Source organism: Equus caballus, chromosome 8, assembly GCF_041296265.1.
Source record: "Equus caballus isolate H_3958 breed thoroughbred chromosome 8, TB-T2T, whole genome shotgun sequence".
Classification (NCBI taxonomy): domain Eukaryota; kingdom Metazoa; phylum Chordata; class Mammalia; order Perissodactyla; family Equidae; genus Equus; species Equus caballus.
In genome coordinates this window covers 3,818,538-3,841,254 of record NC_091691.1, presented here as the reverse complement: position 1 = coordinate 3,841,254, position 22,717 = coordinate 3,818,538, and the positions used below count along the sequence as shown (strand labels likewise).

Here is a 22,717-nt window from a genome sequence, read left to right as displayed (position 1 = left end):
AACTAGTTGGGCCTGAACTTTTTCTTCCAAAAGGGCCTGATGTGGCCTGTTGAGCATGCATTGTGCACTTGCTTTAAACATTTACAATGTCCCAAAGACAAGAATGGTGCCCTTAAAGATAGGGGTGTAGCTTCCCCCGATATGGGCACTTCCTTAAGGACAAGCATCTCCTTCTTGGAACTAAGGATTAATTACTAGCTTGCTGTGCTCACCTTGTGACCACTGACCTGCTGTGCCAGCAAAGTAATCTCATGACTATTGTAAAAGTGACATTCCTATCATATGTGATGTATGCTTTTTGTTCCAAGATGGTATATGACCACTCTGTACACCCTACTTCTTTGGTGCCCTTCCTTCCTTGGGGAAGGAAGGTCGCAGGCTATACTCCTCAAACCTGGCTCATAATAAACTCACCTCAATTTTGATTTGTAGATTGATAATGGGTTATTTGCACCAACAACCCAAGTGCTGGCCCTGACCCTGAGCTTGGCCTTCTTCCCTGGTTCAACTGCACCTAACACCCAGAATACAGCACAAGGCTGGGGAGGGGCGTGGGAGTGCCTGGCCTTCTCAGCATAGCTAACCCTGGAAGCCTCTCCCTCTTTAGCCCATGCTCTTTCTGTGGATGGGAGAGGGTGGCCCCCAAGGGATGCCCTTCCTGCCAGAGGAAGGCATGTTTGGGGACATGGGAGCTCAGTGTGTCTGGAGCATCAAGGGCCTGGGTGGGGCGCGGGTGGCAGATCACAAGGGCCTGTGGGCTCCCATGGAAACCAATAGGGGTGTTTGAGGAAGGGAGTGACCCCATCAGACTGCAGACTAGACCTATCACTCTGGCTACTGAGGGCAGAAAGGCCGGAGGGGAAGCCAGGCAGGAGGTGGGAGGCCAGGGAGGGGCTGTGCAGTGCACCAGTGATGGTGGCAGCAGCCCCAGGCGGGAGCAATCAAATGAGCAGAGGAGGTGGCATCAAGCGATATTAGGGGCAGGACTTGGGGGGACTGGTGCACAAGGAGAGGAGGCGGGTGCCTCTGATTCCGGGCTTGAGATCAGAAGTCTGGAGAAAAGGGCAGGCGATAGAAAGAGGGCTGAGAAGCATTGCTGATACACAGAACGGGCAGGAGAAAGTTGCTTATTCACACCGCAGATGCTTGGTGGAGGGCCTACTTCACAGCCTGGTGGGGGACACGGTGACCAGTGAAACCTGTGGGCCCCTCCCCTCCAGGGCTCAGTCAGGAAGAAAGGAAGATGGGCAGAGAGGAAGGAAACTCTGGGACGGGCAGCAATAGGAGGGAGAGGCTTCAAGCCTTATTTATAATTCTCAGATAAAGTCCCACCAGCCTCCAGGAGGGGAACTGTGCCCCCTTGCCACTCCCACCACAAACCAGGACAGCTCTTTCCTTTTGAGGGTGCCTGTGGTCCTGGGAAAAGATCCATCCAGAACCACATGAGGTGCCACTCCCTCTTCCGAGAAATGAGGTGGTATGAGGATTACGTAGGGAGCACATTACTGCTTGGCTGCTTGGGACCCGCTCTCTCACTCCAGGGCTTCCCGGAGCTGGAGGGCCTAAGTGAGGCCCAGAGGGGAGAAACAGAGGTGCAGCCGGGTATCTCTAGCGGGAAGAGGAGCTAGCCTGGCTACGGATGGTGGCAAAGGGAAGCAGGCCTTAAGAGCCGACAACACCCTCCTCAGCTGGGGAGACATCCTAAGAGCCTTTCAGATGTGTGCAGGCCGCCACCAGAGGGCGCGCTAGACCTCAGCGGGCGGAGGAGGCAGCCGCGCAGCGCTGAGTGACTGACAGCTACGTGCAGACGCAAGACACCGGGAGCCGGCAAACATCGGAGCGTCTTCAGCACGTGCCCCCACCAGCATCCTGACGACTACGCCAGTGCACGGCCAGTGGTGGAGGGATGGTCCATCTCATGACGCCCCCAGCTGACACTCAGCAGGCTGCCTTCGGGTTTGGTCTCCTGAGTGAATTAGACACTGAAGATGCGGGTCGCCCACGAGAGGAGGGTCTCTCCTTCCCCTCCCTGGGTAAATCGATGTGTCGGCATTCAGGCAGATATATCCACCTTGTGTGACGTTGGCAGATGTCCCCTTGTCCCCAAGAGCCAAGCAACTCTGAGTGGACAGGGGGCATTTGTTTTTCGCCTCAGCCCATGGTGACGAAACCATTTGCCACCTCTGAGAACAGCTCTGGCAACAGCTGGCTGGGGCTTCAGCACAACATCCAGAATTGTTCTTCCCCACGGCTGCCAGGTAGATCTGAAACTAAAGCGCCACACCTTTGGTAAGTCATTGGCCTCGGTTTCCCCACCTGCAACAAGAGTGGCCAGAAGTGACCATCTTCTTGAGTGTTTGCAGCTGTGACAGTGTTTCCCCCGCCTGCCATGGGGACCAGCCTGGGACAAACAGGTGATGACAATGAGGGGTATGAGATGTCCGCACCTCTCTTCAAATGACCATGTGGGTTCACTCAGGGAGGGAGGGATGGTCTGTGATGTCTAGTTCCTTCCTATATCTGGCAGTGTTTTCTAAAACGTAAAGCACAATGCAAGTTCTAAATTATGTTGAAAGAACTTTGGGAGTAACGAGAACAGAAAATTAAAGAAATATTTCAAAATACTAAAGTGTAATAATCATCTTCGCCCTCAGTTTGCCATTCAGGTATGCAGTCCTTCCTCCTCTGAAGCCCACAAGGCTGTGAGGGGGCGTCGTTGTTCCATGTTACAGACGAGGACACTGAAGCCAGAGGCTGTGATGTGAAGAGTGAACTCAGGACAGAGCCTGGCACTGAGGGAGACAGGGAGGAGCAGGCACACACAATGGCAGACCTCTAGTCTACACAGAAACAAGGACCCACATATGGTTAATAACTCACAGAGACAGGGGAAAATGAGCATGGCCTTTTTGGGTTAAATGAGTTAATATATATTAAAATATTAAGATGAAGATAAATTATGCCTTACTCTAAACAATAATGTTAATGATAGAACTTCTTACATAAGAAAAAAGATTACAGAAAGAATCAGAAAACAAAATCCAACAATTTGCTGTTTATAAGTTACAGATATATAGCAAAATATATACACAAATTTAAAAAACAAAACGCCGAGTTACATAAACTCTCATGCAAATGCAAATTCAAGAAAAGCAAGGGGCTTCAATTATGATTTTTGGAAAAGAGAAGTTTAAGCTAGAAGCATTAAAAGAGGCAAAGAGGGCACTAAAAGGCACAGTTTTCGATATATCACTATTAAATATACATGCCCCAAATAGCATGGTCCTTACTTATTGATAATTTATACCCTGCCTCCTTCTCAAAAAGGATTTGAGATAACTGCAAGACTAACTTAGCAACAACATACATAAAAGAGAAACAGATATTAAAGTGAAATAGAAACACATAAAGATAAAAACACCCAAAATCCGACTGTAATTCGATCAGGTAAATGAGTGTTCTTAACTATTTTGGGGTCACAGAGCCCTTCCAGAATGTGGCAAATGCTCAAGACCCCCCCGCAGAACAATTCGTTCATGCACATATCCACACAACTTTTTCATTCCCTAGGGGTCCCTGCATGCTCCTGGACTCCTGGGCAGTCCATGGACCCCAGGGTAAGAACTCTGAAGTAAACAAAAGTTAAAGTGTGGATATGAATAAAATAATTTTAAAACTAAGTTAACAAATAGATCTGATAGAGTAAAAACACATTTCTTGAGAATAGACAAATACTTTATAAAAACTGATAATATATTCAGGCCCAGAGAAGTTGTCTGTGTCTAAGTATCTATGGACACTTAGAAATGTTGACACCATGTATAATAAGAAATAACAGCAATGACCTAAGCATTCACCACTTAGAAATATTAAAAAAATAATAATAATAACACTTGGGCCAAAAGGAAATTCCTAATACAATAACAAAAAACACCACATTTCAAATTTATGGAGTGCAGAAAAAGCTGTGACTTTAAGAAAAAATCATAGACCAAAGTACCTACATTTACTAGGAACATTAAAAATATGATTAACTGTATCTAAATAATTAATCTTAGAAATGTAAAAAAAAGAAAAGAGCAGAACATATACTTTGACAAACAATTCAATTAGACAAAATCAAGACTCGGAGCTTTACGACACTCAACAGCATCTGCCATAAGGAAAGAAGGTAAGACGACAAAACCAAAACAAGCAACCAACAACTAAATTGAAGGACGATTACACATTACTAGGACAACCTCTTATAATGCTACAGTTTGAGAACCTAAGTAAAATGAAAGCATTTAATAGTACACAATTAACAGTAAAAGAATTTGAACAGAAGAACTAGTTTCTGCTCACACTTCCAAGAGAGCAAAGTACCTGGTCTCACCATGGTTACGTGAGACTGTGCACCCCTCCGAATGGGGGTCTTAATCTCTGTGTTACGTCAATTGTCAAAAGGAAGAAAGGAGTTGGGGGTGGAGGAGGAGAAGAAAGAAAGTGCATATTTCAAGATGTGAGAACAGCATAAAGTGAGTTGAGAGAAGCTGGGAGTGAGTGGAGAGGGCATCTGGGCACAGGGTGGCATGAACACCACGTGGCTTGTTCAGAGGGGCTAAACCAGATGGGCTGAGATGGGGGTTTAAGTGCAGAAAAGCCCCTGAAGGTTGGTTTTAAGGAGAGTGGTGACATGTGCAAAATGACGCTTTGAAAAATCAATTTGGCTGGGGTGCTCGAAGTATTCAGAGGGAGACATCAAAGGGAGGAAAGAGACAACTGCCAGTAAGGACAGGCCTGGCCGGGGATGAGGTGGACTGGGGGGGTTGGGGGGGGCGTGTCAGGGAGGTAGATCTTGGCTGGGGGGCCTGCTGTCCCCCCCACACCCAGCATGGGTCTCAGCATTCTCTCTTCTCCTAGTAAATGACTGAAGGCCGCTTGCAGACAACACCTGGGCCACCGGGTCAGGCCAGTCCAGCAGGTTCTGGGGGACCCCAGGGTGCTGGCTAAATGTTTCACAGACTCACATAGCAAAGAGGAGCTGGAAAGAGGAACAGCCACGCTCTCACCCCTGGATGCCCACTGTGATCTCCCTAGCCCGTCAGACCTGTCATTTTGAAATCTCTGGCCTACCAAGGCCCACTTTAATAAGCAACAATTATGGCTTTCCCATTTTTAGTCACCAAAACTGCACAGAACTGCCCAGCTGAGCTTCTGATTAGCTGAAATTACCAGGGCTCCCACGGTGGGTTCATGGGATTCCAGCCATCAACTTGGAAAACTTCAAACTAGCCCAGCCTGCCTCCTCCCCACACCAGCTCTGAGGAGCCGGGGGAGAGAAAGCCAGTACTAAAGAGATCCCTGGGCCACGAGAAGGCCTGAGGGCCTGGGACAAACACCTATCAGTGGGCCAGACCTGTCACTGCCTGAGCCCATTCCTGTGGGATGGGGCAGGGGCCTGGACAGAACAGCCGGCAGGCTCTGCTCAGTCAGGGCGAGGCGGCCTGGCATCTGTGAGGTGTTGGGGACGCGTGAGCCCGGCATAGGGCTCACAGCCCGCTCTGTGTTAGAACGTGATAACCACCTGCGCAGCTTTAAAAACACACCACTATCTGAGCCCCACCTCTGCGCATGCTGACTGAATTGGTCCAGGCTGGACGCAGGCTTGCTACTTTTTAAACAATGCCTGGGTGAGCAACAGTTGACAGTGGGGAGGACAGGGAGAAGTATGACGACAAGGACCTCACCACAGCTGCAGGGAGGCTCAGCATGGTGTCTGGGAAACATCTGTGGGTGAGAAGCCATCACAGGGCACCCACAGCCCAGGGCGCCGCCACCCCCATTTTGGCAATCAGACAGGGATGCCTCTCCAGTCTGCGGGGAAAGCATATCTGGATGGGGCAGGGCTCATTTTGGGTCTCCATCCTCCATTGCCAGTTACCAAAGCACTTTTCTGTGTGGTCTCATTCTGAACGGGAGCCTTGCACCAACCCGTTGAGGTATGTGGCCGGGTCCCACTGTGCTCATTTCACGGATGGGGAAATGGAGCCTGGGGGCTTCCTCAAGGTCAGGCAGGTAGGAGGGGCAGAACTAAGACATGAACCCAGACCTCCGATTGAATCACCTTCTTCCTACATCCCTGGCACTGGAGAGCGGAGAGGGCGATGCGTAGCCACGCCAGACCAGAAACGGGCCCTGCTGATGTCCAAGGTACGCCATGGTCTCTTCTGGAGGGATTAGTCCTGGAGAGCACTAATGCCTAGAGCCCAGGGTGAGCCAGAGCCGGGCGTCACCATCCTCTGGCCTACAGGACGAATGCTCTACTCTCCCGTGAAAAGGCCGTGTGCAGAGACCGCCCTCACTCTAACCTGGAACGAGGATCAAGAGACCACATCGGGGGCTCGCCACCCTCACCCCCAATCCCAGACGAATCCTTCCAGACCCTGCCTTTGTTCTGTACCCTGTTTTGGTTGTCCCCATTAACACCCAAGCCAGTGGAAGATTCCGTTTTGCTGCTGATGTATCTGCCTCTGGATTCATTTTCTTCAGCTGATTTGGACTTGTGAGCACAGTCTCTGTCTCCTACAACTGCCAGACTACAGCCTGGTGCTAAAGAGTTCATCTGCCAGTTTTGTGGGTTTAACTCAAGTTTCTCCCACTGACCTTTATTCTTCTAGATCCTGGCAAAAGCGAGGAGAGGGGAAAACTCAATCTCACAGGTTTGGGAGTCCAGTGTGAGAATGAGGCGGCTGACGGCTGGCTCTTTGGGCACACCTCCATTCTGGTGGCCTTCCTATCACCCCAGTAAACCTGCTGGGTGCTGGGCACTTGCCAGGGGCCACGGAGGCCTGGCTGCTTCTGTGGGTGTGCAGGAGCGCTGGGGTTGGCGCGTTGCCATTCAGCTCTGTCATCAGGGAGGTGGGCTCACAGACACAGCAACTGGCTGTGGGCTCCCTCTAGGACAGGGTTCCAGCTCTGGGGTGAGCTTGTCCTTCTAGAGCTTCTCGGCAGCATGGATTTTCTGGTGCCGAATAAGGTGCGAGCTGCCCCTGAAGGCCTTGCCACACCTGTTGCACTCGTAGGGCTTCTCTCTGGTGTGGGTTTTATAATGCTCGATCAGGGCTGACCTGTGGCGGAAGGCTTTGCCACACTCATTGCACGCGTAGGGTTTCTTCCCTGTGTGGATCCTCTGGTGCTGGATCAGGGCAGAGCTGTGGCAGAAGGCCTTCCCACACTGGCTGCACTCATAGGGCTTCTCCCCTGTGTGGATCCGCTGGTGCTCAATGAGGGACGAGCTCTGGCTGAAGGCTTTCCCACACTTATGGCATTTGTAGGGTTTCTCGCCAGTGTGGGTCTTACGATGTTCAATGAGGTTGGAGCTCTGGCTGAAGGCCTTCCCACACTCTTCACATTTGTAAGGTTTCTTCCCAGTGTGAATCCTCTGGTGCCGAATAAGGTGAGACCTGTGACAAAAGGCTTTCCCACAGAGATCACATTCGTGAGGTTTCTTTAGGGTGTGGATTTTCCGATGCTGGCTCAGGCCTGAACTCTGGTTGAAGGATTTCCCACATTCCTTACACTGATAAGGCTTCTCTCCAGTATGAATTCTCTCATGTTTTCTGAGACTTGAGCTCCGACTGAAATCCTTCCCGCATTCCCTACACTCATAGGGTCTCTTCCCAGTGTGGGTCTTCCGATGCTGCGTGAGGGCTGAGCTCTGGCGAAAGGCTTTCCCGCATTCCTGGCATTCGTAGGGCTTCTCCCCGGTGTGGATGATCTGATGTCTGAGAAGGTGTGAGCTCTGGCTGAAGGCCTTCCCACATTCACAGCACTCATAGGGCTTCTCCCCGGTGTGGATCACCAGGTGTCGGAGGAGGTGTGAACTCTGGCTGAAGGCCTTCCCACATTCCCGGCACGCATAGGGCTTTGTTGGTTGTGCAGTTCTGTGAGGTTCATGAGGTCCCAAGTCCCCCCTGCCCGCTTTCTCACAATCCTGTTTACTGGGTTCTTCTCCATCGTGGATTATCTGACACATACTAAGGTCTGATTTCTGGAGCAAGGTTTGGCCAAATATTTCGTCATCCTGGTCTCTGTTTACTAGTGAGATACTCTGATGCTGAACAGGGCTTGAGCACAGACTAAAATTCCCCTCATAATCATCGTGTTCCTCGTCTTGCTCCCCAAGAGGGATCTCCTTGTAGATAACAGCCATTTGCTCTAAACCCCTTTCCCGAAGAAAAGGGTCTGCCAGGTCCTCCTCTGGGAAAAGTTCCGGCTGCATCTCTAGCCCGTCCTCAAACACAAAGGTCTCACCAAGCTTGGCTGCTGGGGAAACCTCCATCGTGAATCTAGTATCAACCCCAACGACTGTATTTCCTGAAAGACGTTCTTCTTTGGGACACACGTACTGTTCTCACAATCTGAAAAGTAAAAGGGACATTGTCAGGCCAGCAAGTCAAGCACTTAGTGTGTGCCTCCTTCTATGGTGGGTATAACAAAATAAGTATAAGACACAGTCTTGCCCTGGAGATGATCCCCACTGAGTTAGAGATAAGTTTGATTTACCAGAAACAATTGCAAGGAAGACAGACACAATCGCCACACCGTGGTGTCTAGACTCTAAAGGCTGAGGGTGTTCAGAAAGGTGGGCTAGAACAGGAAGTGCAGCCACTGTGGAACACGGACAAGACTCAGCTACCAGAGGATGTCGGGGGCGAGGTTTTGTTCGAAGAGAGAGTGTGTGCACACATTCCCTCCTACACTAGGTTAGCTGCACTCTGTCCCGCCAGCCGGGTGCCCAAGCCAGAACCCTGGCATCCGCTACACCTCCTCACTCTCTCACTGCACATGGCTCGTCCTGTCCATTGCCTGAGGCTTTGTCGAAGGGGTTTCTGCCTCTCTGCCCTCGCTGCCATTCTGCAGCTCAGGCCTCAGGGTGACTCCCCAGGATTGTTTCAAGATTGGCCTCCCACCTCCAGCTTCTGCTCCTCCATCTGGTCTGTTCTCCACATTGACACCAGCGTCAAACACCCAAAACAAGTGCCTGATCGTATCATTTCCCTTCTTATTCTCCTGTGGCAGCCCAACTCCTTCACAAGGCCCTTCAGGCCTGGCCCTTCCAGCCCCGTCTCCAGCCTGGAGCTTCCACACACCCCTCACCTCCCAGCTCAACAACTCATCTGTACTGCTGTTTCCTCCTCCTACCAGGTCCTCCCCCATTCTCAGACAGCCACTGGCTCTTCCTGCCAGCCTCGGTCAAATGTCCTCTCTTCTCTGCACCCTCAGACTGACGACGTCAGGCATGCCCCCTTAGTGACCAGAGGCCATCACAGCACTCACCGCCTGGATGGCAAACATCACTGAGGGGACTCTCCCCACCACTGCCCGAGAACTCCCTCCTGCCCTCCATTGTGGAATCTCTGGCCCCCAGCACAACGGCACAGTCTCCACACACACATTTGATGAAAAAATAAACGACTGGATGAAGGAAAAGCTGTTTGTTTTTGTGCTAGAACTGACTGATACTTTTTTTTTTTTGCCAAAGAACTCTTTATTCAAATAAATCAATTGTCTGGGAGACAGAAATAAGTAAAACAGACAAAAGGAGAGCTGCTCCAGTTGAAGGGGGGAGTAAAGGAAGGCAGCCAGAAGTCCCCACTCAGGCCCCCATCCCACTATGGTGGCCTCTGAGGGAGCCCTCAGAACCCCATTCAGAAACTACTGGGGAAGCTAAAGGGACACATCTCAGGTACCACAATAATTAACAACAGCTCGTGTTAACTGAGCACCTACTGTGTGCTGGCATACTAGACCTTTTACGAGCATAATGAGCTCATAAATGAGCATACCTCATTTAATCCTCACAAGTCTATACAAAGTCTATACGACACTGAAACTTAGAGAATAACTGGCTCAAACAGCATACTAAATTAATCAGAATACTCACGATGAAGCTCATTCCTATTTGGAAATTATTTTTTTCAATGAATTTCCAGCCAGTGGAAAGGCCAGCTGTGCAAAAAGTACAGAACTAAAGTATTCTCAAAAGTTCTTTGATCACTTCAACTCGTCCTCTCTCCCCTCTTCTGCAACCATAATCTCCAGTCTGTCCAGTTCTCACGGGCCCTCACCAAGTCTAACAACCCCCTATGCGGGCCCGTTCTCCTCCTCTCGTCCCAGCCCTTCCCCGTCTAGCTTAGACCTTCTCTATCTATGGTGGGTCTAACTACGGAGTCACTATCTCTCTGCCCCCCGTCACCATCCTCACTCCTTCCCTGCTGCAAACAGCTGCCAAGGACCAACCTTCTCTGCCATCCCTCCTAGGATGTGAAATGTTGCCAAGGAAAATCATATGACTGTGTATGGCACCGAGACAAATTTCAAGTTTCCAGTTTCAGTGGGACTTCGGTGGGCACTCAACTCCAGCATGCAACGACCTTCTTCTTGCCAAGCCCTGTCTCCTCGGTGCGCTCCTTCCCATCCCTCTGGCACTGCTCACCAGTACCTCCCTCCCAAAACCCTTCATTTCAGAGACTGCAAATTGGCAGCCTGGGGATCCTGCCACAGACTCGTTTTGCTTGGCTCTCAAAGAGCTGGACTTTTCCTTTTTGTTTGCCTTAGCTGCCAATATTGAAAACTCGGCAGATTTCTGACTTTCTCTTGAAAAACTGAAAAAGGCCCTCCTTCACTAAACCCACCTTGCCAACCTGGATGCCCCAGGGTTTCCATCTTGCCGGCCCGCATGCCCGCACCCCGCTTCATTCCCTTGGTTTCTGAAGCTCTTTTTCCCCCCAATTTTCACGCCTTCTGATTCCTCTTTCTTGGTGTCCGTGGACTGCAACTGCGCAGCCCACCTTTCAGTCCTGGTGCTTCCGAGGTTGCCTCCCCAAGGGTCTCTCCCTTCCCACTGTGTGCCCCCTACACGCTGAAGTCCCCACTTTTTTTTAAAAGTTGGGGCACTCCTTTATCTGTCCCCAACAACGTTTTAAATATTTCGGACCGAAAATTCAAAGGTCTGGAAACCCATGCTTCCCACCTCTCTCGGGGCCTTCCCCGGGCTCCTCCTGCATCCGTCACCCCATCCTCCGGGGAGCCCCAGGGCCTGGACCCCGGGCAGCCCCGTCTGGTCACGGCTCCCTGGCTGGAGGCCGGCGAGCGGCCGCGGACCCGCACACGCCGCCTGGGTGGCGACGCCGGCGCCCCCGCATGCTGCCCTCGGCCGGAGGACAGGCGGCAGGCTGCGGACGCGGAGCCACTCACCTGGCCAGGCGGGGCCGCTCACCTGCGCCGGGGGGGCGGGGCCGCGGGCGGGGGGCGGGGCGGGCCGCACCTGTGCTGCTCCCACCCGCGGCCGGCGCGGCCTCGCTCCGGCGGCTGCTGACGCGGAGCCCGTGGCGGCCCCAGGGCCCCGCGCCCCGCCCCCCGCCGCGGGCACTTCCGGGACCGCTCTAGGCCGCGCGGAGGGCCCGCGTCTCGGTGGCCCGCCGCGCCAGGCCCTGTCTCCTGCGGCCCCCGGCTCGGGGAAGGAAGGACGCGGGTCTGGAGGGTCTCTCCAGTCGGCGCAGTGGCTCTGGGCTGTCCGCAAAGCGCGGCACGGCTGTGGGGAAAACTGGGCGGGGCAGGCGTTGGCAGGAGTGCCGAGGAGGAAACTGAGGCCCGGAGGGGTGGCCGGCCGAGAGCCGCAGGCTGGCGTCCAGTTCCCGCTGCACTTGCCCTGGGGGTGGCGCAAGCCCGAGGCCGCTGGGGCCTCTGGGGTCTTCAGGAGAGGGGGCTCCCAGAGCTGAGGAGCCCAGCACCCCGCACAGGCCCAGGGTCCTGTTAGGGTTCACCCTCCCTTCCCAGGTGGCCCTGGCCCGGCCTGCGCACCCCGCCCCCACAGACTGAGATGAGAGGAGGGGCCGCTTAGGGCCCTGGAGATGGCTTAGAGTGTAGGCGGGACTCCCAGCGCATCTGGGGGATGACCTCCAGACAGGAGACTCCTCTAGGGGAACCGGCGGGGAAGAGGGGTGTGTTCTTGAACCCCCCACCTCACTCCCGGGCGCTCAGCTCTGCTTTTGATGGCAAGACTTGCCCCTCCACCCGTGCTGCTCCCGCCTTGGTCCGCTGGTGCTCAGGTGGTGCCTGCCCCGCCTGTGGGAGAGCCTCCCCCGGGGGCCACAGCCCTATCGCATGGGACCAAGAGAACGCACATTCCTGAGCGGAGGGATGCTGTCCACTACGCCCCTGCCATCGGCACCCTGCACCCTGGCCCTCAGGTGCCTCTGAGTGCCCCTCACACACCCACACACACACGCACACTTGCCTCCCTTCCCCGTCAAGGAGTAGGCTGGGGCTGCCTCCGCCCAAGGCAGCAGCCTGGGCTCCACAAGGACCCAGTCCAGTCCCGCCGTGAGCGTTGGACCACAGCCAACCGTGCAGAACTGGGAGGGCAAGAGCTGGTTCCTTTTTCTCTCCCTCCAGCTCCTCCGTCCCCGGAGTCTCAGCCCCCTGGGAGCCAGTGGCAAGGTTGGGCCCCGCCCCAAGGGTCTCAGGTGCTTCCTCTTCTGCAGTAATCCCCAGCATCCCTGCCCCCACAGCCCCAGACCCACCACAGTCACTTTTTCAGCAGGGATCTCACAGCCCTCCAAACAGTTATTGTTGGCATGTTGAATATTATTAACCCATTTTACAGAGGAGGAAGATCAAGGCTCAAAGAAAGAGAGGGGCCCAAGGTCAGGGGCAGAAGTGAGAGGCAGACAGAAGGCGCTCATCCCACACCCTGCCCCTAGAAGTAGCCCACGGAGCAGTAATAATCTGCGTCGTCCTCGGGCTGCACAGGGCTGATGGTCAGGATGCAGACGTTGTGGGCTGCGTCGGCGGCTGCTGAGAAGCGGTCAGGGATGTCAGGGGATCGGTGGTGGTCCTTTTCTGAGCGGTAGTAGAGGAGGTAGCGAGGGGCGCTGCCTGCCCGCTGCTGGTACCAAGACACTCCGTAGTCCCCAATGGGGTGGCGGGGGTTGATCGTGCAGGAGAGTTGAGCCACTTGGCCTGGGAAGACCATCAGTGATTCCCGGTGGGCCAGGGCTGGCTGGGAACCTGAGAGAGACAGACCTGCTCGGGCCTGGCCTGGCCCCTTCCCTCCTACCCCTGCTCCGTGAAGCCTTCGTCAGACTCCAAGGAGACTCTGGCTCCCAAAGCATTCATAGCTCCATGCAATGGGATCAGCATTGGATGGGGTGCAGAGTTGGCGACCTCTATGTCCCCATTAGTGCCACATCCCCAAGGATCTGTGTTCAGTTGAGGGCCTAGAGTTCAGAGGGTGGGACTGGGCACCTCTAGGTCCTTCTGCTGCCCACTCCCACCCCTTGCCCTGCAGAGTCACACTGGCTTTTCCAAACCCTGGCTACAGGCCAACCACCCCCAGGAAGCCTCCCATCCTCTCAACCGCAGGTAACTGGCTGCTGGGGACCTTCTCAGGATTAGATTGTCCCTGCGGTCCTGTGGGGTAGGTATCAGCCCACACCAGCTTCCCTGTGAAAAACTAAGAAGGTGACCAGCTTTGGTCTCCTCTGAGACCCAAAGAGTCAGAGTCTGAAGGGACCCTAGTGATCTGATCACTCACAAATGGGGAAACTGAGACCCACACAGAGAGGCTTGCCCCAGGTCTAGGGCAGAGTCACATGTAACCAGTTCTCCCCTCCACCTCGATGCCCCTTCCAGAACCCTCCCCTTGCCCACATCAGTTTGCTTCCTTCAGGGGCCTTCTGGAGCCAGCATTGTGCCCCACCCCACCCCAAGGTGAGCCAGGCCCAGGGAGGGCTCACCTGCTAGGAGGACCCCAGTCAGAAAGAGGGCCAGCCGCCAGCGGGCCATGGCCAGAGGCAGGGAGGCAGGCAGAAGTCGTTCTGCTGGGTGTGCTGCAGGTGCTTCAGGGCACAGGCAGGGGAGGCCGCCCACGACGGGACATGCAAATCAGCCCGCACAGGCCTTAGAGCAGGCGGCTGCTCCTCCACTGCAGTCTAACTCACGAGCAGTGTAGCCACAAGACTTGCGTCTGGCTTGACGATTTTATATATATGTATATGTGTATATATATATATACACACACACACCCCTGCAACCTCTACCCAGACCAAGATTTAGAACCTTTCCATCTGCCCAGAAGGCTTCCTCATGCGCCTCCTGCATCAGTAGCAGCCTTTCCGCCCCCATGGGTAACCATCATTCTGACTTTGATTACTTAGATCAGTTTGCTTGCTCCCGAATGGCAACTTTAAACGGAGTGTTAATGTGTCCTCTTTTGTTCCTGCTTCTTTTGTTCAACATTATGAGTCACCCATGTGTGCGCAGCAATGTTTCATTCATTCTCATAGCTGTGTGTAATCCACTGTGTGGATAAACCACAGTTAGATTATCCATCTCCTGTTATTAGACATTTGGGTGCCTTCCAGTCTTGGGCCATTACAAATAAAACTGCTGTGAACAATCTCGTTAGTGTCTTTGGTGCACCTGTGTGCTCATTTCTGCTGCACAGACACCCAGGCCTGGAGTTGCCAGGGGCTACGGCACGTGTCCAGTTAGCTTTAGTAGATACTGCTGGTGTTCCCAACACGGGTGTGCCACCCTGCCTCCCCATGCAGGTAAGAGAGTTCCAGAGACATCCTCGCCAGCACTTGACGTGGTCAGTTCCTTTAATTTGCCAGATGGAGGGGAGCTGAATTCAGTCAGGATTCAACCCAAATTGGGATTCCAACTTGAATCCCAACTCCTCCTCTTCTTAACTGCATGACTTCAGCCAAGTTACTTCCCCTCTCTGTGCCTCAGTTTCCTCATCTGGAAAACGAAGATGAGCATAGTGCCAGCCTGAGGGTGTGAAGATGCAAAGATAGGACTGATTTGCTCAGTGTTGGGCACAGTGCATGTATTAATCGTGCTTTTATTTTCTGTGGTCTGCAGCTTTGACATCTGGGGCCTTGCTGATCCTGGAGGACCGACCCTCCCATGGCTAGCCAGCTCCTGGAGACAGTAAATGACTTGCCTGAGAGCACACTTTTCAAATGCACACCAGCCAATCCAGAGCCCATGCCCGACCACCTCCTCCCTCACTTTCCACTGTCTGCCTGTGCTCATCACCCAGGGCCAGGTACCAGACAGCTGGGGAGCCCCTAGGCCCCAGAGCCCTGACGTCATTCAAACTAACCCATCCTGAGCCTGCTTCCCCTGCCTTGCCTGTTCCTTGTCTCAGAAACCACAATAAAGGCTCTTGTCCACAGGTCCCCTCTCCCTCTGCCTCCTGACCCCCGCCCCATGCTGCCCCGTGTGGTCCCGCTGTGGCACATCACAGGGATCCTCTTGGGATCTGTGGGGAACAAACTATTTTCTCAATGGCAATTGTCTCCTGATCTGTTGGCCTTACCATACCTAGATAATCATAAAACTATTAAAACCGCGCACTGTCATTATCTGCAGCCCTGAGAGTGCCCCACAGGAAGGTTATAACACCCCCCAGTAAGTCCCACTCCATTCCTAACACCTCCTTAGGGCATCTGCACAGCACTCAAGAGGAAAGACCCCTCCTTGGTGGCTCTTGAGACGAGTCCCTTAGACAGCAGAGTGACAGTTGTTGGAGGCTCCAGGCCCTGAGTGGCCATTCTTCTGGAATCCGGCTGCACTCCACTCCTGAGCTGTGTTCTGCAGGATACAGTGGACACAGTGGTGTTCAAGAAAGACAGGGCCCTGTGTGCCCATCAACTTGGGAAGTGCTGCCTGTTCCCACAGTGCGGATTCTGAGCACATGCTGCCTGCTGAGCATCAAGGTAACCCTTTAAAGAGTGACCTGTTTAACCTTCTCACCAACTCTGCTGAGTCGAGGTGTCTCACCTCCTTTTACCAGGTGAGGCACTGAGGAAAGTGCTTCTCCAGAGGCAGAGTGGGGCGCTGGCAAGCTGCGTGGAGGATCCAGGCCTCCCCCTCCTCCAGAGCTGTGCCTGCAGAGGGAGGAGGGCGGAACCAACAGCCTCATCGCTGGTTGAGGCTCGTGGAGGGGGCAGGAGACAGAACCAGAGACACAGAGACAGAGGGGAGGCAGTAGAGGGAAGGAAAGAGATAGGATGATGGAGAGAGAGAGGGAGAGAAAAAAGTCAAAGAAAGGATGGACACATGGAGAGGCAGAGAAATGGGTTAATGTGAGAACTAGAGACAGAAAGAGAACAAGGGAGAGACGGTGGGGAAGGAGGAGGGAGAGAAGGAGAGACAGACAAATGTGAGACAGGGAAAGATGGTGAGAGACAGGAGGACGACAGAGGGAGAGCCAGTGAGAGGGAAAGCTAAGAATCCAGGAGGCCCAGCCACAACCAGACAGAAAGAGGGGCCATGCAAAACGATGCAGGCACGCTGGAAAACATAGGCAGTTTCTTATCAAGTAAAACCTACACTCTGACGGTATGTACCTCAGAGAAATGAGAACTTCTATTCCCACAAAAACCTGTAGGCAGCTGTCTATCTTGGCTTTATTCATAATTGTCCCAAAATGGAAACAACCCAGAATAAAAGCAGATGAATGGATCAACAAAGTTGGTTCATCCAGACAAGGGGGCTCTCCTCAGCCATCAGAAGGAGGGGACTCTTGATAAGCAGGGCCACCCAGGGGAATCTCAATCATTACGCTGAGTGAGGGAAGCCAAACTGAAAAGGCCCGTGCTGTATGACTCCCTTCATAGGACATTCTGGAAAAGGCAGGGGCAGGGCACAAAGCAGCAATTGCTAGGGCTGGGGTCAACTACCAAAGGGTGCAAAGGGATTTTGGGGGGTGACGGAAATGTTCTGCATCCCAACTCTGGTGGTGGTTCTATGAGACGTGTCAAAACTCGAAAACACTAAAAAGGGTGAATTTTACTGTATGTAAATCATAGCTCAATAAACTTGACCAAAAAAGGAAAGAAAGAATGGAGCCAGCCCCGTGGTGTAGTGGTTAACTTTGCACGTTCCGCTTTGACAGCCCTGGGTTCGCAGGTACGGATCCTGGGCACGGATCTAGCACCGCTCATCAAGCCATGCTGTGGCAGCATCCCCCATACAAAATAGAGGAAGATTGGCACAGATGTTAACTCAGGGCCAGTCTTCCTCACAAAAAAAAAAGGGCAGAAGAAAAGAGAGGGGAGGTGAGACTGAGGAGGAGGCAGAGGGAGGGGACAGAAAGGAAGCACAGGGCGGGGGGGGGGGGGGGGGGGCTTGAGGTGGGAGGGAGCCTTCTAGGTTGGTGAGGATGCCCTGCTTGGCAAGGGCCACAGTGCTGCCAGCTCATGCAGGAGGTTTCCCAAGGGCCAGCGCCCCACCCCCAGAAACTCCCCCTCTCTCAGCCTGGAAACGCTGTCTCTACTGGTGGGGAGGTACAGTCTCTGGACATCCCTGGGTCCCAAGGGTCGAGCCCCCACTATGGCTCTGCCTCAGGGAATGCCCACACCCCTCCCCCCAGCCCAGATCCTGTTACTGGGATACTGGGGAGAAGGCATTTCCTGCCCAGACGTCTTGGCAGCTGCCACTGCCATGGAGACCAGCTTGGAAGCTGGGACGACCTCAGTCTCTCTGGCTGCTCTGAGCCAGTGATCAGGAGGAAGAGGCCAGGGGCTGGACTAGCTGCAGGGACCCCCCCCCCACCCCAGGCTGGTAGAGCCAAGCCCCAAGGGTGGGGGAGCAGGGACCTTCACCTGGGCCCGCCCACCCATATATATCTCTCTCGGCAGGACCCCACCCTGGAATAGATCTCAGCCCCAGCTCCCTCCTTGGTCAGAAGTCGGAGGTTGGGGCGTCAAAGGCCACACCTATCTCATCTCCTCTGCAGACATGTTTATCACCGTGATGTTTGGAGGTAAGCGGGGTCCCCTGTCCCTGCAGATGTGTGGGGGGACGGTATACTCAGAGGCTTGCTTCCCTCTGCCCTGGGGGAGGGTGGGGAGGCAATGTGGGGAACGGGGTGCATCTGGGGAAGGGGATGGGGGATTTGGGGGCAGGGCTCTGTGAGGAGGCAGAGTGAGTGCCTGGAGTGAGTTCTTTGAGGGGAAAACCTGTCCTGGAAATTCAAGAAGGCTCCTCTCCGAGCAGCTCCTGCCACGCCCCAATGGCGCATGTTTTTAAACTGCACCATATCTTTGCTGTTCAGTCAGTGGTCCTCAAGCTTCAGGGAGCATGAGGCACTTGAAACTCTAGCCACAGCTGGAGATTCCACCTTTCTGGTCGGAGGCGGGACTGGAGTAGGAGGGGGGTCAGGGCAGGTGCAGGTGGCATGGGTTGTGCGCCCCAGTCACCAACATCTCAGGAAATGGGTGTAGGGGTACAGCCCTAGTCCCATAGACCCATTCCCTGCTCTGCTTAGGGAAGAGATGGGAGAGGCAGAGGGCCCCATTCACTCACCTCTGCCCCTCCCCCACAGCTGGCTGCCGGGAGCTGGTGAACCCCTGGTGCAGCCTGGTGACTCTCACGGCCCACCTGAGGCAGAGAGCGCAGGTGCCCCCAGGCAGTGAGTGGGAAGGGAGGGGTGATGGGGAGGAGGGCCAAGGGCCCCCAGGCAGGGGTACCAGCCCTGCCCTGCCTCCCTCCCAGCGACCATCGCCCTCCTGGCTGAGGATGGGCATCTGGTGAGCCTGGTCGAGGGTCTGGAGGAGGGGGCTTCCCCAGCCCCCTCCATGGGCAGCCCCCTGCTGCAGGAGCGTGTGACCTATGTCCTTGTGCAGACCATCAGTAAGTGGGGCCCAAGACTCTCCCTTGTAGTTATGCTGGAAGGTAAGAGGCGGGCAGCAGTCCAGAGACTGCCCAAGGCTCTGCTCAGCCCCCCACTTTGCCCGGGACCTAGCCCTGACTCTTCCCATCCAATGCGCTGTCCTGACACCAGCCTGGGCAGCAAACAGGGTCAGAGTGAAAGGTGGGGGTGGGGCCCACCAGGCCGGTGAGCCATTCTTCCTCCCTCCAGAGGGTGAGGGCGGGGCTCCCACTCGCTATGAGTCCCTACTGGAGAAGCTGGATGACTGGTGTCCAGAGCTGGCAGGTGAGTGTCATGGTAGAGCCTGGGGTGGGGGGGGGGGGACACCTTCTCCCCAGCCTGGACAGGCAGGGCTTCCTGGGCCTTGCAGAGGAGCTGCGCTGGCTGTCGGGCCTACCCGCCATGGGCGATGGCTGGAGGAGGCGCATGGGCACTCGGCATGGCCACCAGGAGCAAGGCCCTCCTTCAAGGCCCCGAAGGGTGGGCTCCCTGCCACCCAGGACCCGATAGTGGGGGCCAGGAGCCAGGTAAGGAGGAGACATGGACATCTTGGGGGATACTCGCATCCAGAAGTGGGGCCCCTTCCCAGGGGATAGACATGTGCTGAGAGGTGGACCCCCAATGCCAAGCCCCGACTCTGCACACCCCCTCCCCCCCCCCACCGCCACAAGGTGGAACACATTGTCCCAGGAGACAGGCCCTCACTACAACTGGAGTGTAAGTAGTGCCCAAGGGCAGGAACACCCTCAGTGCCCAGGAGAGCTGGAACAGGGCCTGACACATGATAGGCACTCAACGCAGAGCTGTTGACAACTCAATGAAGGCAGCAGCACACAGTGTGATGGCGAGGTCCGCTCGGGGTTTGAAGGAGCTGCTCCTGTTCCAGCAGGCCCTGTGACCGGGCACACCACAGCCAAGTGGCGGAGCCGGACCCAGATCCAAGGGGGCTGCCTGTGGCCTCTGCCTTGTGTGATCAGAACCAGCCAGCCGGGGGCCCAGCAGCATTCCTCTTGCAGTATCTGATAAGCTCTATCAGCAAGAGGGACAAGGTCAGACAGAGGTCACTGACAGACTGAAGGCCATGGGGTGCCCCTAGGATGTGGGTGCACAGAAAGGGACCCAGAGGCAGCGACAAGAAGGGTGGAGGGGGCAGGCGCCCCTGAGACAAGGAGATAAGATCCTCCAGGGATTCCAGCCCCCAGAGTGGGACGACCTTGGGGTCACCCACTAAGCCTCGCCACCTCCCTTTGGACTGCCAGAGGCTGTCGGCTTACAGCAGGCTCCTCCCTCCCCACCCAGGATGCCAGCCTAAGGTGAAGCAGCAGTCCACCCTGCAGTGTGACATCCATCCTCCCCCCCAAGCTTGTCAGCCAGGGTGCTCCTGGCAGACAGGCCAGTGAGAGGACACACAGCAGGCTCTGGTCTAAAATAAACTCTTTTAATTGCACATTTGTGTCTCGGGTCATTGGTGGGGTGAGAAACCCCCTCTGCACCCCTAGTCCCAGCTACATGGGTACAATCTGACGCAGTGGTCTGGCTGTCGGTGAAAGGGTGGAGGTGGCGCAGGGTTACCCGCGGATCTGCACCAGTCTGCACTGGTCTCTTCAGGGCAGGGAGCTCAGACCTGCGGAGGGAGAGTGGCACAGGTCCCTGGTCAGCCCAAAAGTGCTGGAAGACGGACTGCCTGTAACCGACCTCCCCCTGCCCCAGCCCCAGCTCAGGGGCAGCTCGCTCACCGTGGTTGTACTTGCACTGCTTCAGGGCCTCGCTGAAGCCCTCACACAGGGACAGGTCACTCTGAGTGGTGGAGCAGTCCAGGAACTGCCTGATCTCGTAGGCACAGGGTCCCATCTGCAGGGGCTGGGGGGCAGTGCGAGCTGGGGCCTGGGGTACCGTGCAGGAGGCAGCAAGGTCAGCTTGGGGTTGGCACCCAGAGGTGGATTCCAAAGCTGGGGGCCGGGTGCCCCTCCCCACATCCCCAGCCTGGCTGCCCCAAGGGTTCCAGGCAGGATGAGTGACCCAGGGCCAGCCCACCCAGCTGCTCCATCTGTGAAACAAGGTAAGCCCACAGCCCCCTCAGAGCCACTCAGCTGATGCTGGTGCCGGTGTAGATAGCAATTCCCTGTTGCTTCATAATGGGCACGTTGGGCAGGTGAGGGAGTGGGAGAAACACCTAGAAAAGCCCAGCGCTCTGCTTGTCCTCTTGGAGTATAAGCCCCATTCCCACAAGTTCTGGCACCTTCCTGTCTCAGCCACACTGATCCTCATAAGTCCTGACCCGCTAAGCCCGCATTTGGCTCAGGATGGGTGGGGTGCCAGTGGGGGACAGGCCAGCAGGGAACAGGTCTCAGAGTCAAACGCTACCCTGTGCCTTTGGGTCAAGAGACTACAGTGCCTGCCCTGGAGTGAGAAAAGTGGAGACTCAGGAACTTCTACATCCCTCCCCTCTATTAGGGTTAGGTGACCTTGGGCCAGTCTCTGAGCCCCTAAGGGTCTGGGTTTTCCCATCTCTAAAGGGCTGGTGGTGTCTGTCCCTGGGAGTCTAGGGACCTTGGCCTCAGTGGGGGGGAGGGGCTGGAAGAGCCTGCCTGTGAGTGACAGGAGGCCCACAGCAACGTGAAGAAGAGGATCTCTTTGGGCAAAGTCCTGGGCCTGAGGCAGCTCCGGACACGCCTGGACACTCCTCGCGGGACAGTCCAGCAGCTCTCTGCTATGTGGCCTTGAGAGCCGCGTGCCTCAGTTTCTCCCGAGCCCGTTGCCCACCTGCTGAGCTGCAGGCTGGGCGGGCTCTGAGCTGCCCCCGCTGAAGGCTCCGGTCAGGGCGCTGCCGACGACGTGTCCCACAGCTGAGCCCACTGCTACTCCGGCGGCCGTGGACGCCATCTGCGCCATCAGACCCGGCTGGCCCGACGCCGCGGGGGCCGTGGCAGCGGCCGAGGGCGGCGGGTGCGCGGGCGGGTGGGCAGTGGGCGCGGCGGTGCGGCTGCAGGGTTGGGGGAAGCAGCGTTAATCCCGGCCCGACCCCAGGCCAGGAACCCCAGGGGCCTGCAGCCCCTGGAAATGCGCCCCTCTCCTCCTCCCGGAGGGATGGGCGACCCCGTTTTAGACACGTGTTGCGCCGCCCGCGCCCCTCCCCCCCAAGATGGCGCAGTAGTCGCCAAGGTCACGCTAATGCGCCCTTGGGGGAGTGCCCGTGAGTCCCGAGCCCCCTCCCCACGGGGCCCCTGTCCCGCTCACACCTGGCTGTCCGGGCACCCGCGCTGCGGCTCCCCCGGGGCATGGTGGCGGCGGTGGGACCCGGCTCAGCACAGTCAGAGGCGGCGACGGTGGCAGCGGTTCTGTCTCAGGGACGAACGCGGCAGCGCTAGTCCCAGCAGGCGCGAAGAGGCGGGGCCCCGGGGACACGCCCCCAGCGGGAGGTGCCAGGAGTGTAGCCGCTCCTCCCTCCCGCGGGTACCCCGGACTCCTCCTTGCCAGCATCCCCTCGACACTGCGCCTCCCCTGGGACTGGATCGAGCAGTGTGGGCCCTGGGGACACGCGCCAGAGTCACAGAGCGCCGAGGGCTTACTCAGGGGCGACGGGCCAGGGCCTTCAGAGACCCCCGCGGAGCGCAAGGAGTGGGGCTGGTGCTGTCAGAGCTCCAGGGCAGAGGAGACGGGTGGCGAAGGGTTGAGGCCAGCCAGAGTGGGGCACGAGGCGCCAGGCCAGGCTGTGCTCCTCCCCCTCCTATCAGACGGGGTTTGCAGATTTCGGCGTGGTCTCAGGGTCGCGGGGTGTGCGGGGGACTAAAGCGGGGAAGAGACCTCTGGGGGAGATCTAGCGCGACCCGTCCCCAGGACTCTCGCCAGGGTGCGTCCGGAGCTTCTCTTCGACTCCACCCCGGCCAAAACGCGGGGCAGGCGCGGGCTGCCCCCGCCCAGAGTGCGATGAGGCCCCCATGCGGCCCTGCACTCCCCCTGAGCCCCCTGCCCCACGGATGCAGCGTCGGACGCTGACAGCGT

At 55.9% G+C, this 22,717-nt stretch overlaps 4 protein-coding genes across 9 annotated transcripts; 1 reads left to right on the top strand and 3 right to left on the bottom strand.

Annotated features, from left to right (window-relative positions):
• Window positions 1-2,906: 2,906 nt before the first annotated feature.
• On the bottom strand, window positions 2,907-11,383 carry ZNF70 (zinc finger protein 70). Of its 3 annotated transcripts, none has more exons than XM_005612336.4 (2): window positions 11,018-11,383; window positions 2,907-8,402 (listed from the first exon to the last, which is right to left on the bottom strand). In XM_005612336.4, exon 2 carries the CDS (start codon window positions 8,321-8,323, stop codon window positions 6,977-6,979), a length of 1,347 nt encoding a protein of 448 aa, XP_005612393.1. In that variant the 5' UTR covers window positions 8,324-8,402; window positions 11,018-11,383; the 3' UTR covers window positions 2,907-6,976. The 3 variants fall into 3 exon arrangements, with proteins under 3 accessions (XP_005612393.1, XP_014597430.1, NP_001243851.1); XM_014741944.3 differs by having other exon boundaries at window positions 11,242-11,383; NM_001256922.1 differs by lacking the exon at window positions 11,018-11,383 and having other exon boundaries at window positions 6,977-8,323.
• Window positions 11,384-12,607: 1,224 nt separating this feature from the next.
• Window positions 12,608-14,212, bottom strand: VPREB3 (V-set pre-B cell surrogate light chain 3). The gene is made up of 2 exons (XM_001490310.5): window positions 13,785-14,212; window positions 12,608-13,056 (listed from the first exon to the last, which is right to left on the bottom strand). The coding sequence occupies exons 1-2, from the start codon at window positions 13,831-13,833 to the stop codon at window positions 12,746-12,748; spliced, it is 360 nt and encodes a 119-aa protein (XP_001490360.1). The 5' UTR covers window positions 13,834-14,212; the 3' UTR covers window positions 12,608-12,745.
• A 3,286-nt stretch (window positions 14,213-17,498) lies between these two features.
• On the top strand, window positions 17,499-20,162 carry C8H22orf15 (chromosome 8 C22orf15 homolog). Of its 4 annotated transcripts, none has more exons than XM_023646760.2 (7): window positions 17,499-17,625; window positions 17,703-17,827; window positions 18,389-18,475; window positions 18,559-18,696; window positions 18,926-19,000; window positions 19,086-19,242; window positions 20,015-20,162. In XM_023646760.2, exons 2-6 carry the CDS (start codon window positions 17,803-17,805, stop codon window positions 19,223-19,225), a joined length of 465 nt encoding a protein of 154 aa, XP_023502528.2. In that variant the 5' UTR covers window positions 17,499-17,625; window positions 17,703-17,802; the 3' UTR covers window positions 19,226-19,242; window positions 20,015-20,162. The 4 variants fall into 4 exon arrangements, with proteins under 4 accessions (XP_023502528.2, XP_023502529.2, XP_070131355.1 ...); XM_023646761.2 differs by having other exon boundaries at window positions 19,975-20,162; XM_070275254.1 differs by lacking the exon at window positions 18,559-18,696 and having other exon boundaries at window positions 18,389-18,462.
• On the bottom strand, window positions 20,133-22,243 carry CHCHD10 (coiled-coil-helix-coiled-coil-helix domain containing 10). The gene is made up of 4 exons (XM_023646763.2): window positions 21,955-22,243; window positions 21,479-21,698; window positions 20,452-20,599; window positions 20,133-20,339 (listed from the first exon to the last, which is right to left on the bottom strand). Exons 1-4 carry the CDS (start codon window positions 21,993-21,995, stop codon window positions 20,320-20,322), a joined length of 429 nt encoding a protein of 142 aa, XP_023502531.1. The 5' UTR covers window positions 21,996-22,243; the 3' UTR covers window positions 20,133-20,319.
• Between the last annotated feature and the right edge of the window lie 474 nt (window positions 22,244-22,717).

Excerpts from the sequence above, each read along its gene's own strand:
- ZNF70 (XM_005612336.4), bottom strand. The coding sequence starts at position 8,323 with ATGGAGGTTTCCCCAGCAGCCAAGCTTGGTGAGACCTTTGTGTTTGAG.
- VPREB3 (XM_001490310.5), bottom strand. The coding sequence starts at position 13,833 with ATGGCCCGCTGGCGGCTGGCCCTCTTTCTGACTGGGGTCCTCCTAGCA. Across the intron at positions 13,057-13,784 it reads GACTGGGGTCCTCCTAGCAG|GTTCCCAGCCAGCCCTGGCC; the intron begins GTGAGCCCTCCC and ends TGTCTCTCTCAG.
- C8H22orf15 (XM_023646760.2), top strand. The coding sequence starts at position 17,803 with ATGTTTATCACCGTGATGTTTGGAG. Across the intron at positions 18,476-18,558 it reads AGCGCAGGTGCCCCCAGGCA|CGACCATCGCCCTCCTGGCT; the intron begins GTGAGTGGGAAG and ends CCTCCCTCCCAG. Across the intron at positions 19,001-19,085 it reads CTGGTGTCCAGAGCTGGCAG|AGGAGCTGCGCTGGCTGTCG; the intron begins GTGAGTGTCATG and ends TGGGCCTTGCAG.
- CHCHD10 (XM_023646763.2), bottom strand. The coding sequence starts at position 21,995 with ATGCCCCGGGGGAGCCGCAGCGCGGGTGCCCGGACAGCCAG. Across the intron at positions 20,600-21,478 it reads CCCAGCCTGCAGCTCAGCAG|GCCCCAGCTCGCACTGCCCC; the intron begins GTGGGCAACGGG and ends ACGGTACCCCAG. Across the intron at positions 20,340-20,451 it reads GCAGTGCAAGTACAACCACG|GTCTGAGCTCCCTGCCCTGA; the intron begins GTGAGCGAGCTG and ends CTCCCTCCGCAG.